Source organism: Peromyscus maniculatus, chromosome 5 (assembly GCF_049852395.1).
Source record: "Peromyscus maniculatus bairdii isolate BWxNUB_F1_BW_parent chromosome 5, HU_Pman_BW_mat_3.1, whole genome shotgun sequence".
Lineage (NCBI taxonomy): Eukaryota > Metazoa > Chordata > Mammalia > Rodentia > Cricetidae > Peromyscus > Peromyscus maniculatus.
In genome coordinates, this window is record NC_134856.1 from 109,487,468 (window position 1) to 109,506,504 (window position 19,037).

The 19,037-nt window shown below is 37.6% G+C and overlaps 1 protein-coding gene across 1 annotated transcript; it reads left to right on the forward strand.

Annotated features, from left to right (window-relative positions):
* The first annotated feature begins 11,272 nt into the window (after positions 1–11,272).
* Positions 11,273–17,201, forward strand: LOC102914495 (prolactin-4A1-like). Its single transcript, XM_042278758.2, has 5 exons — positions 11,273–11,349; positions 12,380–12,552; positions 14,188–14,292; positions 15,409–15,588; positions 16,870–17,201. The coding sequence occupies exons 1-5, from the start codon at positions 11,316–11,318 to the stop codon at positions 17,056–17,058; spliced, it is 681 nt and encodes a 226-aa protein (XP_042134692.2). The 5' UTR covers positions 11,273–11,315; the 3' UTR covers positions 17,059–17,201.
* The last annotated feature ends 1,836 nt before the right edge of the window (positions 17,202–19,037 follow it).

Here is a 19,037-nt window from a genome sequence, read left to right on the forward strand (position 1 = left end):
GAAGATTCTTTCTTGGGATAAAAACTTTCTGAAGGTTTCAAGACATAAAATCAACCAGAAAATAGGTAGCTTTCCTCTATGTCAATAATGTATCTCTCTAAAATGTAATTAGAAAAAAGCTACATTCACAATACCTTCAAAGTAAAATAAAATAACTAGGAATAATCCATCAAAGGTAGTGAAATATTTAAGCAAAGAAAAATTTAAAACAATGAAGAAATAAATTGAAGAACAAACTAAAAATACCAAAAGATGGAAAAGCTCCTATGCCCATGGATTAGCACAATTGACATTGGGAAAAAAAATGTTTCTATTGCCAAGATTTGTTCGCATATTCTATGCAATCCTACTAAAATATGAGTGACATGCTTTCCAGACCTACAGAAAAGAATCCTAGAAGCTATCTAGAAGAATTGAAAATTTTTGAATAGCCAAAACAGCCTTAGAACAGTATTGTATGCATGACTACAACCATTTCACCTTTAAAAATACAATTATGTATTTCTAGAAAAATGGAATGACCCACATATTAAACAAAATGAGACAATTAAAATATACAGATATTGCGTATTTCCTTTCACATGTGGATTTCAATTTAAATATTGAGATATATATATATAAATACACACACATGAAAAGAAACTAAAGGTGAGTTGCAATGTGGGCGAATCCTAAATGAAAAGGATGGAAGAACATGGCAGGATAATGAAGGGCAAGGAAGACTAGTTTTATTTCATAACTGGAATCTAGGTGAATTTATACATATGTGTGCATATATACACACATGCACATCTGGAACAGGAAAACAGGACTGTATGGGGCAAGAAGAGGACAAGGTACCCAGTGAAGAAGGAGTAGAAGAGCGTACTTTGCCAGGAAAACAACAGGTAGTTCCAATAATACAAACGTAAATGTCTTCAGGGTAAAGGAAAATAATGAAAACAGACAGAAATCACGAACACACACTTTTCAGAATTTGTAATATGGTCATATTAATTTCTGTATTTCAGAAGAAAATTATTACAGAAGAGGGCTATTAAAAACATTACATAAGTACAAAATCTGGAGACATCAAGAGAAATAATTTTTTATGTTGTTCATCTGGTTTTTATTTGTTTTGTTTTATTAGCTAAGAATTACCTTGAACTTGTGAAATTCCTGCCTCCATTGCCCAAGTGCTGAGATTATAGATATGTGCCAGCATACCCCCGCTTATGCAGTGCTGGGAACTAAATTCAAAGCCCAGCATCCTACTTATAAATTGCTGAAAGGAGCCTGTCTCCTAAGTGTAACTAGGTTCTCCTCCCACCCTCCTTCAAGAGTGGTACAGGCAGACAGTAAGGAGTATTAATGGGAGGTGCTTTTTGTGGTCAATTCTGGTAAAACTACTTAAAACCATTTGACAGATGTGATTTAAATGAAAAGACTTTGAATTCTCAGTAGCTGCAGCGAGCTACCCGAGAACTTTTACAGCAGCTAACAATGTTATAGCTCAATACTCTGGAAGGCCTGAGTGTGCCAATCAAGAGCCTTCATTTCCAGAACAAATCTGCAGGTATGCAGGATGGTATTAGCTCCACTACTGACTTTCAGAGTGTTGGTGGGTCTCTGAAGTGATCGGTAGTCCCCATGACTGGAGCTGGAAACCTCCACAGGCCCAAATTCCTGTTTGGAGTTAAGGTGCGGTGCCTTGGAGGCTGAGGTAGGAAGATATCCCTCAGGCCTGTGGATATCCCTCAGGCCTGTGGCAACTGGTCAAGTCTTGGAAGCCAGCTTCATTCAACTCCCTATTGGGAGCATGAGGCTCAGTTATGAGGACTTGATTCCACCCAGGAAGAATCTAGCAAATCTGCTCTTTGTGGGAGCCTCTGTGGCCCCTGAAATCATAAATCTTCCTTTTCCTTTGAGTTCCAGGAATCTGGGACCTGTGCATGGAAGTCGAAGAGCAGCCAAATTTGGTAAGAACCAGCTGGGCCTCGTTAGCTGAAATGCTAAGTACATCTAGCCAATCAGAGAAAAGCTGTCATAAAGCCACCCTCAGTTTCCGTTGTGACGTCAGTCTTGGTAGGCCTGCTGCTTTTTTTTTTTTCAGTCTGGTTCACCTTAAGACACTCTGTCAAAAGTTGGAGCACTTCCGTAGCCTAAGGTTTCTGTTTCCGCTGACTCTTTCTTGCCCTTGGGACTTGAGTTTCCTGTCCGTTGGCCATAGAACCAGGTATCTGGTCTGAAGCCCTTATCTGAAGGGAAACTTTACATTTGAGGAAATGGGGCTATTACCCCTACCTAAGAATTCTACAAACAGCTACATCCTTAGTCATACATAAGAATCTTAAATGTCAATGTAACAAAGAAGAGAAATAAAAGAAGAACTTACAGCATTGAAAGAAACTCAGAAGTGCATCTGTAATTGTAGTTTGCGCTTGAAAAGTCTCTGAGAAACTAACGGAAAAAAACTAGGGGGGAAAGAATAAGAAATGATCCAAACATTATTTCAAACTCACACATAGGACTGAGTAGTAAAACACAACATCCACAAAGGCTATGGCATAATTGCCACATAGATAAATGATATATTCAACCATAAATCAAAGTCCAAAAAGATTAAGAGTCCTGAAGCTGCACAAAGTCTTTTTTGATTGTTGCAAGCAAGAGCACAGTAAAACCACCCAACTGGACCACTCCATGAGAAGAAAAATTTTATTGGGGAAGAAACTGCCAGTATCTCTCTGAGAATAGAGGACAACAATTTGACAGGACAGTCAGCAGGGTAGAGGTCTTTGAGTTGACACAGGCTGTTCAGATTAATCAGGAATTAGATGCCTTGCCAAGGCAGTCCTTCCCTTTAGGACACTGGCACCAGTACTGTCATTTTAGGGACCCCCTTGAATCTTACAATTACAATGGCATAAAAGCAGATATCAATAAACTAAACGTAAGAAAACAATAGAGAGTCGTGTGTAAATTAAATAGCATAGTTCTAAGAGAACCACAGATAATAAAGGTAGAAAGGTAGAAAAATTAAAAGTAGAAAAAGCTAAGTAAAATATATTACATCCAAGTAAGAGGCCCCTAAATCAATAGTGTGAAGGAAATTTGTAGCACTAAAGGAAAGTGAGGAAAATGTGAAATCAATCATCAAAATTCTTATTTAATAAACATGAAGAGGAAATTTGAAAAAAGAAGAAAAGGAAGGACATGATAAATAGAGTTGTGAAACACTTTCTGCTATTTCATAGGACCAAAGTGTAGATCCCAGCAACCATTTTGGGCAGCTCACAACTGCTTTTAATTGCAACTCCGGAGCAATCTGATGTCCTCTTTGTCCTCCTTGGGCACCTTCACACATGTGATAGACAGACAGACCACAGACAAAATTTTTAAAAAATGAATCTTAGTTAAAAAAATAAAAAGACTAATCAGATCAAAACAGTCACAAACCATAAACTACCATGGCTTGAATGTGAAATATCCCTACAGGCTCCTTTGTCTGAATACTTGTTCCCCAGCTGGTCGGGAAAGAACCTTTAAAACACATTTGAAACTCTACATTTCAATTACTACTGACTGAGATAAAAAGCAGTTTTGCAGAACAAAAGGTAAAATTCAAAAAGAAATCAAACAGAATATATCCATTAATGACACAAATATAAGTCAAAGCAATCATCCTAAAATGCTCACGTATATATGAGACACAAAAAGACAATTATTTCCTTACACAGTAAGTTAAAGTCTATAAGCACAAAATGACCACAAGTACATGAGACAGTTATTTACAGGAATTCTAGGAGCTGGTTTGAGGCTTCCTCCTTGCTGTGCTTGTAATAGCACATCATGATGGCTGTGGCCACCAAACTTAGTGCAGAGAATGTGTGTTAGATCAATACTGCATGCTGCTTCATGGAAATTTCTATCTCAGATTTTAAATACACCTCTTAAATATGTAAGGCAGACATTTCCCAGTGGAGTACACCACATAGCACCCACAGTATGGCTCAAGAGTTGCAACACCAGAAGTGTGATGTAGTTTAATATATAGGTGCAGGATGACTAACCATGATTTACATCTGTGAGATGAGGTACTGTGAGGTGAGTACTCCAAGGCAGGAATAGGTCTATTTTCCTTTTGCTTTTCCTATGGGACTGCTGTACATCATGGGATGGCATTTCCTGAAACCTCTTTCACAAGCTAGTAACCTAGTGCTGCTCAAGACTCGGGTAGCCAAGCCTCTAACAGTGTTGTTGCTTCAGCTATCAGATAATCAGCCCCAAGTAAGCCAATTATTATGGGGAACTGAGATGTGGTTGCTTCTGCCCTGTATTACAGATGTACTTTTTGTGGGATGTAAGATTCTGACCTACTCCATGCCTGGCAAATTCTTTTGTTGCCAGGACCACTCAATCAGTATGTGGAGAGTGGAAGACATGTGTCTTTCTTTACATTATGCTTCAGCCTCCCAAGCCCTGCATGCCCGACCTGTAGATCTCTGCATCATATCTAGTCATGGTTGTCTGGGATGGTTTCCATTTGCTGTAAATAAAGGTTTCTTTTCTGAGGGTGGTACTACACTTATATCTGTGGATGTAAGAGCATGATTTAGGATGGAGTTAGGAATGATGCTCAACTAGCAAAGTATTGGTGGTACATTCCTTTCTAGTGTCCATGACCTCACCAGCCCCAGTAAGCTGGCTAGGTTTTCAGTACCAGGCATGACTTCCTTCCTATTGAATGGGCCTTATGTCTAATTAGACAGCTGTTGGTTGGTACCAACATGTGAGGAATGCTTAGGGCATCTTTATGTATATCTTGGCATATTAGTCATTGTCCTGGTTGACAGGTACTGAACCTGGGTAGGACTGCCTAATTGCTTCTTTTCCTTGGTACCTTACATAGTATTTCCTGGTATCATGAGTCTAGATTACAGAAGACTTTCATGTAATATCCAACTCAAATTATCTCAGCCTTGTGTCCTAACTACTCAATGTCTTCAGCAGTTCCCGGAGAGGCAACCAAGGGTTACACCAATAGTCTCTATTGTTTTGAGAGTCACTTGGACCACCCTTACCAACCATTTGAAAGGATGTTTTTCATGCCTGATACTGGAGTTTTGTTAGTCTATAGTTATTGTGGGGATCATGGTCAGCTCAAATTACTTAACTTCATTTAAGCCATGCACGCGCGCACGCACGTGTACAAACACACACACACACACACACACACACACACACGCACTAATATCTATTGTGTGTAATAATTTTGGGTAAATATAAACAATATTATTTCTTGAGACTTTATCAAACACCCTTGGCATTATTTGTCCCCCTTCTCTGTCTGTATTGACCTCCCTCCCTCCTTCTCATCTGGAGCCCCTTCTCTGTTTTTCCATTTTCTACTTCATTCGCATTACTTGTATCCTGCTGCTTCCCTCTACAGTCACCTTCCTCACTGCCCATGCCTATGGTCCCTTTATACCTCCCTGTTTTCTGTGATTATTCCATGTTTGTGTATTCATGTGTGAGATTTAGAGCTAGGAACCTCAGATGTCTTTGGTGGTTTGGTTTAACTCACTCAACATAATCTTTTCTAGGCCCATACAATTACCAGCAAATTTCATTTTTTTCTTTAGAGCTTAATAATATTCCGTTGTGGAATATTATTCCATCACATTTTCATTATCCAGTCATCTGATGGAGGATATTTAGGTTGTTTTCATTATCTGGCTACTGTGAAGAGGGTGGCAACAAAGATGCCCAAGTAAGTATCTGTGAAGGAGCATGTTGAGTCCTTTAAGCACATGCCAAGGAGTGATAGAGATGGGTCAGATGGTAGACTTCTTTTAGTTTCTCAATGGTTGTAGTAAATTCCAGAGTGACTTTATCAATTTGCATTCCCTCACCAGTGTGGACACATGACCATTTACAATAACATCAAAAACAGCAATATATCTTGGAATAACCCTAACCAAGGAGATAAATGACCTCTACAATGAACAATTCAAATGTCTGAGGACAGAAATTGGGAAGGATAACAGAAAAATGTAAGGGCATCCTATGTTTATAATTCGCAGCATTAATACTGTGAAAATGACCATTCTATGAAAAGTAATCTACAAATTCATTGCAATTCCAATCAAAATACCAACAGTCTTCAAAGAAAAAGACCAAGTCATCCAAAAGTTCATATGGAAAAAAATCAATGACCTAGAATAGCTAAAGAAATTCTGAGCAATAATAACAATGCTAGAGAAATTACCATTCCAGATTTCAAGATACCTTATATACCATAGTAATACAAACATTATGGTATGGCACAAAACAGACATGTCGACCAATGAAAGAAGAAGACCTAAACATGAATACTCATAAATTCAGCCATCTGATATTTGACAAAGGGGGAAAAAACTGGAGATAAAGAGGCAAAGACAAAGAGGCAAAAACAAACTGTTTAAAATAACATCTTCAACAAATGGTGCTGGAGAAACTGGATGTCTACATGCAAAAGAGTAAAATTAGACCCCTAACACCTGCCAAAAATATTAACTCCAAATGGATCAACAATCTCAATTTGAAACCTGAAACAGTGAAACTGACAGAAGAAAATAGGCAGTACCCTTTAAGATATGGGTAGAGGGAAGAACTTGCTGAGTAGGATGTCATTTGTCCATCCTATTGGAATTAAGGAATTAAAGGCAACAATTGACAACTGGACTTTATAGAACTAAGAAGCTTCTGTTCCACTAAGAAACAATCAAGTAAGTGAATAAAAGAACCCATGGAATGGTAATGAATCTTAGCAAGCTATACTTCTGACAGAGAATTAACATCCAGAATATACAAAGGACTCAAAAAAGCAGAGTCAAGGAAACAAGTGACCCACTTAAAAATTGGACTAGGCATCTAAACAGAGAATTCTCAATAAAAGAAATAAAAATGAGTAAGAAATAATTCAAAAGTATTCATAATTCTTAGCAAAAATGCAAATTAAAACAACTTTGAGATTTTTATCTCACCTAAATCAGAATGGTTAGTTCTTTGGAAGTATGTATAATATGTTCCTCATAGCAGGCAAAGTGTAGTAGCTGGTCACATTGCATTCATAGTAAGCAAGTGTAGGGGCATGGCAAGAATTGATCAAATAAGAGAAGAAATTCAGTAATTTTCCAGCTCCAGGTTTAGTATCTGATGCTATTAATAAAATCACTGGGCTCTAAGAGTTTGGGGAATTCTTCCTGTCCAACTCGGCTGCTTGCAACACACATAGCCTCTCTCTTAAACCAGATCCACTCCGTACCCTACCTTTTCTCAGTGGTCCTGTTATCTCCACTATGGTGGAGTCTCCACTGAACCCTGGGTGTACTTTCACAGCTTCACACAATGGTCTTCCAGGACATTCTTCTTTGATGGACACCTAGGTTCTATCACTTTACTTTTATGAAAAGTTGATTTGGTGAACACTGATGTTCAAGTATGTCTGCAATGTCTTCATTTGGAGTCTTTTCTGCACACTCCATGGTGGGGTCATTTGTAGGTCTAATTTAGTTTCTTGGAAGAAATTCAATCTGATTTCCACAGTGGCTAAAAGAGTTTGCTTTCCCATCAATAGTGTGTAAGGGTTACATTTTATCCAAATCTTTGCCAGCACTTGCTAAGTTTTCTTGATGATTGCCATTCTGAATGGAGTTTTAATTTGCATGTCTCTGTAGGTTTGTGATACTGAAGATTTTCTTGTGTTTATTGGCCACTTACACTCCATTAGCCTATTAACTGATAGGTTGCTTGTGAAATGAAATTCTTATGGTTTGATTGAGTCCTGATAGATAAGTTTAGGAATCCAGGATATGTATCAATTTTCTTGAATCCTTTTGTGATGTAGGTACACCCTTCATATTCATGAAAAGAAGCTAAAATTTTAATATGTGTGTGTATAACACTTAAAAATAAATACTTAATGCTCAGTTTTAGAAACTCTGACATTTCTCATTATTTTATGTTCTATATATTACAGTATGGTGTTAATAAAGAGATGCTATTAATTGTTTTTATATTACAGAGTATGATATATATGAGTTTGGAACATTTTCATTTATTCTATAAGGCGATGGAAAAGCAAAACATTCTAATTTAAGATAGTAAAATTTTTACTATGGTTTGAGTGATTGTAATACTACTGAACCAGTTTAAAAGAAAACAGATTATGAGAGAAGGAACCACCAAAGATAACACTGAGTTCATTTTCTGTTGGCCATCTACTTCTGGGAATACAGCCTACCCTTAAAAGTAGTTTGTTTCCCCCAATGAGACACTCTTAGAGGAAACTAAACTTTCATTTGCAAGTGCTCAGCAATTGCAGATTGCTTCTGGCTTAGGGATGCCTGTGTGTCCCCTTCTCCTTGTAGCTCTAGAATCCATCTGGTGTAGACCTGTGCATGCTGCCTCTGTCTCTGTGAGTTCATATGTGCACTGACTGTGATGATTTAGAGGAGCTTGCTTTCCTCGTGTCCTCTTTTGTAGGGTTCCCTGAGCTCTGAGGGGAGGGATTTGATAGAGACATCCAATTTAGGCTGAATGCTCCAAGGTCTTTCAGTCTGCATGTTGTCTGGATATGAGTTATGTATTTGTTCTCATATGCTACTGGAGGAAGTTTCTCTGATAATGACTGAACAAGGCACTGATCTATTAAGTGTAGCAGAATGTCACTAGGAGTCATTTTAATGCTACTTTTTGTTGTTGTTAGAACAGCAGTATTTGGTTTTACCCAGAGGCTTCTTGCCTCATAATGTCCTGTCAGGGCTTTCCTTTTTTTTTTTTTTTTAACTTAATCTTATTGTTTTTTATTTCATTTATATTTTTCTTCTCTCTTTCTATCCTACTGGTCTTTTGTGTATATATTATGGCTTCCAATTTAGTGTTTATGGTGAATTGTGCGAGCAAGTGGGTCTCTGCGTGTCTATCTGCTTCTAGTGCCTTATCTTGGGCTCTTTTCTTTCTGTTTGTTTTGTTCAGTTATGATGTGTTAGTTTTTGTTTTATCATATCATATTATTATCCATTAAAGGCCTGGTTTTTTTTTCCTAAGGAGAGACCATAAAGGGGTGGACCTGGGTCTGAAGAGCGGGGTGGGGGTGGGGGGGAGAGAGACTAGAAGTAGAGGGAGGTGAAACTGTAATCAGGATATGCAAAAAAATCTATTTCAATAAAAGGAAAAACAAGATAAATAGAAGTGCTTCAGAAACTCATTCAAATATTACCAGGGCATTCTAAAATAAGATCAGTGTAGATTCTTCAAAGATGAAGAAAGAGTATGGAACACCTGGGGACATCAGCAGCCCGTGGAATGAGTCCTTCAGTAGTAGGAACTGCTAACAGGATAGGCGATGCTGTCTGTATGAACAGGCCATGTTATATGACTAAAGATACAATGTCCAAAGACAGATTTGTTGATTTCCTACTAACACGCAGACTATTGTTTTGGGTGAATGTTGGAACCAAATGAACATTAATTCATAATTCTGAAATACATGGGGGATACTTAGCCATGGTGCACAGAGGAGGATACAGAACTTTAAAGGGGCACAGGTTTTAAATTTGTCCTAGGAGTAGAAATTATAAAAACCACATTTGGTATCCAGTGCACATTATCTCCATATAAAGAAATTGTGCTGTGGTAGGTGTGTGGTGGAGATGCATGATGCATTCCAGAGGTAGAAAATACTGCTTAAAGGAGTGACTATAAGTCTAGTATACATATTTGGGGGATATAAGATCTGGTGTGGTTAGGCATTCAGCCCTATGCCCCAGCTAAGTACCAACAATAGGGAGCCAGTGGCCGAGGGTCTGCCTGGAGCAAACAGCTCAGCTAGGAAAGTGTGGAAAATTCTTGTTAATTCAATGACTAGGATAAGCAGTTAGGGTTGCTCCACTTCCTGGTTCCATGGCCCTGTGGAAATGCCACAGGATGAGGAGCCTACTGAGGAATGAGAGTGCATTGTTGAAAGCTGAGTAACACAGTATCCCTCACCCACAGTTCTGTCACCAGGATGCTCTTGGGAGGAAACAACTGCAACAAACTGAAATCTTTTGGGGCTTGCTAACTTGTTTGGTATCATCTTTCCTTAGACATTGAATATGATTATCAATTTGCATTTGTTTGAAACAAGCAGCAGCGCCCCTTCAGAGGTTGTTTTCATGCTCTGAAAAACATTGCATTATATAATATTAACATCCAGTAGCAAATAGATATGGAAATTAAATTAGAAGAACAGCAAAGATAGCAGACATGGTAGGAAAAATATTCCCACAAGGCGTAAGCTTATTGAAAAATCCCAGTTGAGAGTGATTGACATCCTATGCAGTGTCAAATAGAGAGGTCCCTATGGCCTATTACACTACACAGGCTGTTGTCATTGATGCTGGGTCATGCCAAAACTAAAAGGTCAGATTATTACTGAAGATACCACATGACTATGGAGAAAAAAGGTGGAGATTAAGCTGGATATCCCATAGTGCTGTCTGAATTTCATGATATCAGACAGCACTCATCTTGCTACTGGGATCAAGTACATCAAAGGACCTAATGAACCATTTGTTAACATACTTCATACAAGATGTTATGTGAAGAGTCAACTACATTCTGATTGCTTTTAAATCTGGATCTACAGAAGGAATTAATGTTTAGTGCAGCCACTGTGATGGCTAAAAATCTAACAGAGATGTTCTAGATTCCAATAGGGAAACTTTAAAAGTTGTTTCACTAAAAGGATATGATGCGTCCATGAAATTATCTTATAAACGTGTTTTTGCAACCATATATTGCTTCCAGTTTCAGTCTAGGGTATAGTGTTTATAGTATTCCATTGATACTGGCAAAACCTTTTAAAGCTTAACTGTTGAAAATAAGTTAGTCTTGTCTGGTGTTCGAATTCTAGGAAACTGATGAAATACATATATAATACCACCAAGGTTCTGAGAAAATTATAGAGGTGGCATGACTGTGTAAGAATCTAAAGAAAAAGGCCAAGAATTAAGGCATAGAAATTCTTCTTGTGTTGACCTTTAATATAATTCCTTCTTCAGTCATGGCTAAGAAATAAGCAAAGGAATGCACATATAGCTAGGTCTATGGCCATGTTCATGAGGCCGATAGAATTCCCTGAGGGAGCAGAGTCACGGGAATCTCACTTGGGACTCTGAATACCCTTCCTCCATTTCCCTTGCAGTGTGTGCCCTGAAGGTGGTATGATAGAGTATATAGGAGGTGGAAAGTTAACTGAAAGGAAGCCTCCTCCTTGGGTATCCACGCTGCAGTGAGACACTTCAGAGATGCAACTGTCTTTGCTTCAGCAATGCTCTGCCTGTAAGTATTGTTTTCACTCATGCTCCTCAAGATAAGATTAAGAAATGCATTATTTTACCAAGCTGAGTTTAAATGGCCTATGCTACTAATGTCACTTGATGCCCTATTTGTCCTGAGTTAGAAAATGGAAGTGTTTCTGATACCACGTGTGTGGAAAACAAGAACGTTTCTGTACAAATTCCATGCAAAGTGCAGTTACAAATCAAGGTATGATCAATAATTCAAAATTGAAGAAATGGAGATGTTTGCTAAAATGAGAATACAAGAATCTATAGGTAAAAATCTTTCTGGGGTCACCTCCATGTGTTGCTAAATATGAATGACTAAAGAAATTTTCAGTGTAGGAGACTGATGTTGACAAGCATAACACATGTGCATACCACACATCTCTGACAATCTCATTCTGCCAAAATACAATTTCAAAAGAAAAACATGCAAGGATTAAGTATTTGACTCTAGAGTCTTCATAACATTTTCAAGAATTAGTAATGATGATAAGATATATTTTACAAAAACTTATATAAAGAATATTTATGGACATGTTTTATAGAGACATATATGTTGTACATAAAATAAATTTGGAAAATTACTATGAATTTAGAAATTTTAACATAAATGATATAAATTATTTGATAATGCCTCCTTTTTAGTTAAAAGTTTGAAAATTAACTTGTATGCCATACAATTTTGAGCATATCTAGTTTTTTCAGCATTTCTGCTTAGGGATTTTACCATGCATGTATCTTTACCAATTCCCTGTTTTTATATTGGACATTTCCAACTACAGTTATCAAAGGTTATATGAACATTAAGATCTTGAACTCATATTTTGTATCTGAAATCTCTCAGGTTAATGTGACTAAAGCAGATGGACTTAAATTTCACACATACATACCTGTTCATTCTTTTGAAAGTGCAAAGTATTAATATGTTACAACTAGGTTTCAGTCAATATAATTCAAGGCAAATTGATGATGACTCTTGATAGCCTCATAGGAAGAGACCTCAGAGTGGTCTTCTTTGTTAACAGGGACACTGTTCTTGCTGCTGATGCTCATAGTCCAGAGGGAGAACATGACCTCTGCTATGAAGGTTAAAATGTTGAATGTCTCCTACCACTCACCCGTTGGGGACATGTTGAATCAGGCAATCATGTCATCCCAGTATATGAATCGACGAATTTCAGAACTGTCCACTCACTTTGTAAGTATCATGGTTGGTTTCTGAAGACTTTACAGGGTGTTTTTCATGTCAATAAAGCTCAAATGAGAAAAGTATCATGGGCCAGTTTCAACCTAATATTCCTTCATAGGGGAAACCTTAAACTACTGAAATATGGAGTAGAACAGCACAGTTTGATGAAATGTCAAATGTTTGCTAAGAATACAATGACTTTTTCTCAATATTTTAACTTTAACTTACTCTTGTAACACAAAGACACAAAGCTCAGAAGTATAAGACTGAGGAAATACTTTGGTTTCCTATTCCTTTGTATAGGAGACATGTGTCCTTTGATGTCCTCCATTTAGGACACTATAAATATCCAATAAAGGAGGACTGCTTCACAATGGATTCAGGGGATTGAATAGAATTAAAGAGACTGAAATAAATGATGAAGAAGAAAAATAATCAAGTTACTTCAGAAATCCCCAAATGCTAAGAGCTATCATAGAATTAATTACAAGACTTGAGCTTAAGATGGTGGATCTAGTTTAGAACTGAAAGCAGATCCTCTACTCATGGTGAAGTAAATTTGAAGACAAAAAACAAAACAAAAAAAACCCGTCTATTTTAGAATAATTTATGAGGAAACAGTAGGTGAGGACTTTAGTACATCAATTAGCATGTAAGAATGTGGCTGAAGGCCTATAATATATATTCCTACATTATACTCACTAGCTTTTCTTTTTTTTTTTTTCTTTTCTTTTTTTTTTTTTTTTTTTTTGGTTTTTCGAGACAGGGTTTCTCTGTGCAGCTTTGCGCCTTTCCTGGAACTCACTTGGTAGCCCAGGCTGGCCTCGAACTCACAGAGATCCACCTGGCTCTGCCTCCCGAGTGCTGGGATTAAAGGCGTGCGCCACCACCGCCCGGCATACTCACTAGCTTTTCTATCACTCAATATCTATACTATCCCAACAATCTTTTGGAATTATCACAAATTTTCTTAGTAGTATTTTTTGATGATAATGTGTCAAATAAGTATACCAAAATAAATGTAATAATTAAATAATGGCATATTAGTCAATGTCTTTATGATTAATATTTTTCTATTTTAACTGGCTTATCATCTATGATTTCCTAGTATATTGTATGTGGTAGTTTAGAACTCACTTTGCCACAACACAACTGTACTAAGAATTTATGGCCACCTTGGTATATAGAACAGCTGTGCAGACACAGGGAGATTTGAAAGAGAAGTTCTACTTGTATTATGACTAGTTAAGGAACATCCGTTTGGATCAAAATGTAATAAACAAGTTGACGAATAAAAGTATTTAAGAATTTTTGCAGTGGCACAAATATTACCATATGACAACACTTATTTTTATACTTTTTAGATTTTAGTGTCTGCTTGCCACATAGTAACTTTTAGAAAAAAAACTAGAATAGTGAGGAGGGAAAGAGAATAAGGGATTAGAAAACCAGATTAAATCAAAAATGAGATTGCAATTAAAATGGAAATAAGTTGATTGAAAATTACTTGTCTAACTCCTTATTTTTATTTTTAGGATTATTTAATTTTAAAATCAGACAGCTATCAAATGCATCAATACCCAAGTCATTGATTCATTTACTCAACTTAGAAATGACAACTAATTGAACTTTTCATCATTTCAGAATAGATTTTATGCCAGCGGCCGGGGGTTTAACAACAAGATCACTAGATGCCACACTTCTTCCCTCTCTAGACCAGAAAACAAGGAGCAAGCCCAAAATACTGAAGTGAGTTCTCAGCCTTGGTTTGTTACCAAAACAACTGAGGACGGCAGTGCACTGGCTTTGCCATGCACTTATATTACCTGTGTTATATTACAGTATAACAGTATATGGCAATCAACTTGCAGAAAAAATTAAAAATTAGATAAGGAATGGGAAATCAAAGAACAATCCTATTGAAAAACATTATGTAAAATTATTGCTACGTGATATTATAGCAGATCTATACACTATCCATTCAGAAAAGCCATTTTACTAATGCCTTGACCCTGATCTTGTTCTTACTGTTCTGTAGTGTGAGCCAACTCTGAGATAATGGTTCAACATGTACAGATGTATACGTAAATGAAGCACTAATAGAGCTGTGTTCATCATGTGTTACACTAAGTCCTGTGTTGGAAGAATTTAATATAACTGAACACTATACCATCTATTCTTGACATTTGTGTCTTCCCAGGTTCTACTTCTATTTCTTTACATAACTGCCCATTCCTCTCTGACCTCTCTACCTCTACCTATGACATAACTGGAAGGCTGGAAGTCACTTGAAGAAAGAAGTCCTGTAAAATGCAATATGATGTTCCTCAAAATAAAACTAGCCATTCTTGTAATGAGGACTTTATATGCAATGCTTGCTCTAACTTATAATGGTTATTATCTCTGACTTCTGATTCCCTTCCATGAAGCAACTTAAGTGATTTACAATGAACATTATCACATATCTAAAATTTCCTCACAGATATATTCCACCTTCCTTGTTTTTCTTAATGTTTCCAGCATTTTATATATCTACATTCTTATTTATTACTTATAAAATAATTAATAATATAATAATAGAAAGTAAAAATGAAGTCTAGGAAGAAATTACAATGATTAAGAGTTACTACTTAGCTAGAAATACTCTTCTGATATTTCTGATTTAACCTTATCAAAATTCAATAGCATGAGGACTGTGGCTACAGTTTAAACTTATAAAATCGATGCGAACAAAAGAATGTTCTAAATATGTATATGAATGACCAAAGGAGGGCCCATTTCAGCTACTTGTGCAAAAACTGCCTGTATCTTAACTCTATTGCATTTCCTTTATTCTAATGTGATTGTTCAATTATGGTTGCTTAGTCGGAAGTCCTACTGAAGTTGGCACACGGTCTATTGCAATCCTGGGTCAACCCTCTGCACCACCTGTGGGTTGAAATGGGTGACAAGCTGGGATACACTCCCCCTTACCTCACAAAAGCCTTGGAGATTAAGACTATAAACAGAAATCTCCTTGGGGCCATGAAGAAGATCACCAGCAAGGTGAGTAGCTTCCTAAAGTTCTTTGTCTTTTTTCACACATGAATGGGGTAACCTGTGAAATGACAAATGAATTTTGAAAGACTTCCCTTTGCAGCAAAGAAATTGAGGTATCCAATTAAGTCAATGTCCTCACTACTAATACTCATAACCCCAACCTTCTCAAAGTCACTTTACTCAACACCTCACATCTCCAGGATCTCAGAAGAAAACAGCTGTTCCTCACAATTATTTGGAAAATATCTTTCTGGACCAAGAGACAAATGTGTAGCTATCTCAGCAGTTCTTATTACAGTCAGTGCTCAGCTATCTATATCTTAAGGCACTAATTCTAATCCTTACTGTGCTTAAGGATTTGTACACATACACTATATGAGGTATTTATTTAGTAGAAAGGAAGAAAAGGATGATAGTGTAGTATCTGAATCCATAAAATGCAAAAGCAGTAGTCAGGGATAATTCTGAAGAAATGTAAAGTTCAATAATTGACAGAATTTGTGCTAGCCGCTCCATGCTCCTTGATATCAAATTACTAGCTGCCCATGTGTCTGCCCCTGTGTTGCGTGAGACTTTTCCTGGAGAGACAAGACAAGCAGGTCTACTCACCCCAGAAAGGGAACACATGACAGACCAAAGTAACAGCTACACTGATGTCTAATTTGGTGAAATAATTAGTTTTTGCTGGAGTTCTAACAGGTTGAAAGTGACTTGCAAGAGAATGAGTGACCCAAAAACAGCTGCATTGCAGAAAAGTCTTACCCCAACCCCCAACACAGGTTACAATCATGAAAGGTGGAACTGTAGAGCTCTCTGCACAACTTGCAAGAAGCTCAACAGATCTGAGAGATCTTCTCCCTCTAATTCAGCAGGACAGCATCTACACAGCTAGTAGATGTTTACTGAGTCTGCAAAGTTGGGAGGAGCCTTGGGAAACTTCCAACATTCTAGTCTCCCAGACATGAAATTTGGGTGGGGGGATTTGGAGTATTTTGAAGCTGCCCCTCTGTCTTGGGTGTATTTTTCATTTGGGAACCAATTATACAACATCGTGGACAAAGCAAACTTCAGTGGATATCAATTTCATGCCACAAAATATATCAATCTTCCCCATTTCTAGTTTTAAATGGCTAACATATTTTATGTCCTCTGTTCCACATAAATGAAAATCCATGGGTTTGATTGTTACAATATTAACTTCCCACAAAATTGAATTTAACATGTAGAAGAAATAGGATCCCAAACTCTCATCTATAATTAATCCTTAACTATTATTTTGGTGATTAGGTTAATTTTGCACTTGAAGAAAATGTGGACGCCCCTGCCTGGTCTGAATTGGCATCTCTGCAGTCAACCAATAGAAATATTAGATATTTTGCCTTTTATAACTTGTTTCACTGCTTGGGAAGAGACTCAAATGATGTGGAAATGTATCTGAAGCTCTTGAAGTGCCGAATGGTCCAAAGCAACTGCTAAGAGCACATCCTTTCCTTCTGCCTGGGTGACAGTTCTTGATGGTGCGCTCATGTGAAGCTTCTTTTACTTACTTACATGTTGAACCTGTGCTTGAGTGTAATTGGTTTGTTATACAAAAATTAAAATTAAAAAGTCTAAACAAAGTTCCTAATGATACCTCTTGTTGATTTAATACAAAGTCCACTAAAAACATTAATGAATTATTATTAAAATGTCACAGATACCAGAAGTTATGCTGGCAAATAATATACTTCACAACATAACCTTAGAATCACAAAATTTTCCATGAGTAAAGTTGTTAAAATCAAAGAATGATATTGCTATCAATCAGTCCATCTATATCTCACAAACATAGAGATCTTGACTTATAAAAGACAGACATTCTCTATCCCCTGACATTTTGTGGAATATCCACAGACAATAGTTTTACAGTGCCACCCCTAAGCACTGTGACTTTTCAAAAAGTCTGAAACATGAGGCTATAAACATGGAGTGTCCCTGGGTTTCATTACAACTGTCTTTAACCATGATCCTCTGAATTCTCATCTTTTCTTACCACCTTAGATATAAAACATGTGCTCTAGTCACTCTTGGTCAAAAGAGGGTTCTTAGGAGTAATTTCAATATTATCTCATCTAATATATTCATGTCATTCTCTGGTGGTTCAAGTAAAGAGTTAGAAAGGCAAACATGATCAGTTCCTACAATGTTTCTTCTCCTTACTTCTTCCAGATTTCCTCTTTTTCTTTTATTGCCTTAGATCCTCTCTAGCTCAGATCATCAAAGATGGTATGGTTGTCAGGTTGTTTAAGGGCATATACCATGGGTTTTACAGAGATTTCTAGACAATGGGAACTAGCCCAGTCAAAATTTTCATACATTACATTAGATTAATAAACAAGTAGATCCTGCCCCCGACTTCTCTTCTGGACCAGAGGTGAGTATCCGGGCCCAACCCGGACCCCATCCCTGGGCACCAGCCACTCCAGGAAGACCTGCCCAACTTGGCCCCAGGTTCTGGCCACCGAGCAGGTCCCCTTCTAGCCCCACCAGGAGGGATCCCCTTCTCCAAGCCCCCCGGCAGCCCCCGTAATCTCCACGCCCTGCCCCCACGCCCATCTGCCCAAGACCCGAGCCACCTCCTGAGACTTAGAGACCGGCCCCCAGATCCCATCCTGCCCCCGACTTCCCTTCTGGACCAGAGACTTCCGGTCCAGATAAGAGCTTCCATCCTGCCTCGGAGTTCCCATTTGGACAAGAGAACTCCCATCTGGACAAGAGAGAGAGACTTCCTGAATCTGTCAGCTCTTTCTGAACCAAGTACACTGATAAGACCAAGAAGGAACCACAAGGAGATGGGCAGACATCAAGGCAGAAGTACATACAACAAAATGAAGAGCAATACAGCATCACCAGAACCTAGCCCACCTCTAACATCTAGACCTGAACATCAAAAATTGGAAGAAGCAGAAGAAAGTAGCCTTATGAGTAACTTCATGAAGAAGGTAGAGGCTTGTGTAAAGGAAAAGACAAGAAAATTGGAAGAACGCTGTAAACACCTAGAGGAAAGGGCAAACAAATCAGAAGAAAACAATAAAGTCCTGCAAGAAAGCAATAAAGTCCTAGAAAAAAACAATAAAGTCCTAGAAGAAAACAATAAAGTACTGAAAGAAAACAATAAAGTCCTGGAAGAAAGCAATAAAGTACTGAAAGAAAATCATGAAAAAGCAATGAAACAAACAAAGGAAACAGTCCAAGACCTGAAAAGGGAAATTTAAAAAATAAAGAAGACACAAACAGAGGGAATGCTGGAAATAGAAAACAACCTAGATGCCCTTCAACTGAAGAATGGATAAATAAATTGTGGCACATATACACAATGGAATACTACGAGGCAGAGAAAAACAATGACATCATGAGTTTTGCAGGCAAATGGATGGATCTAGAAAAAATCATCCTGAGTGAGGTAACCCAGACTC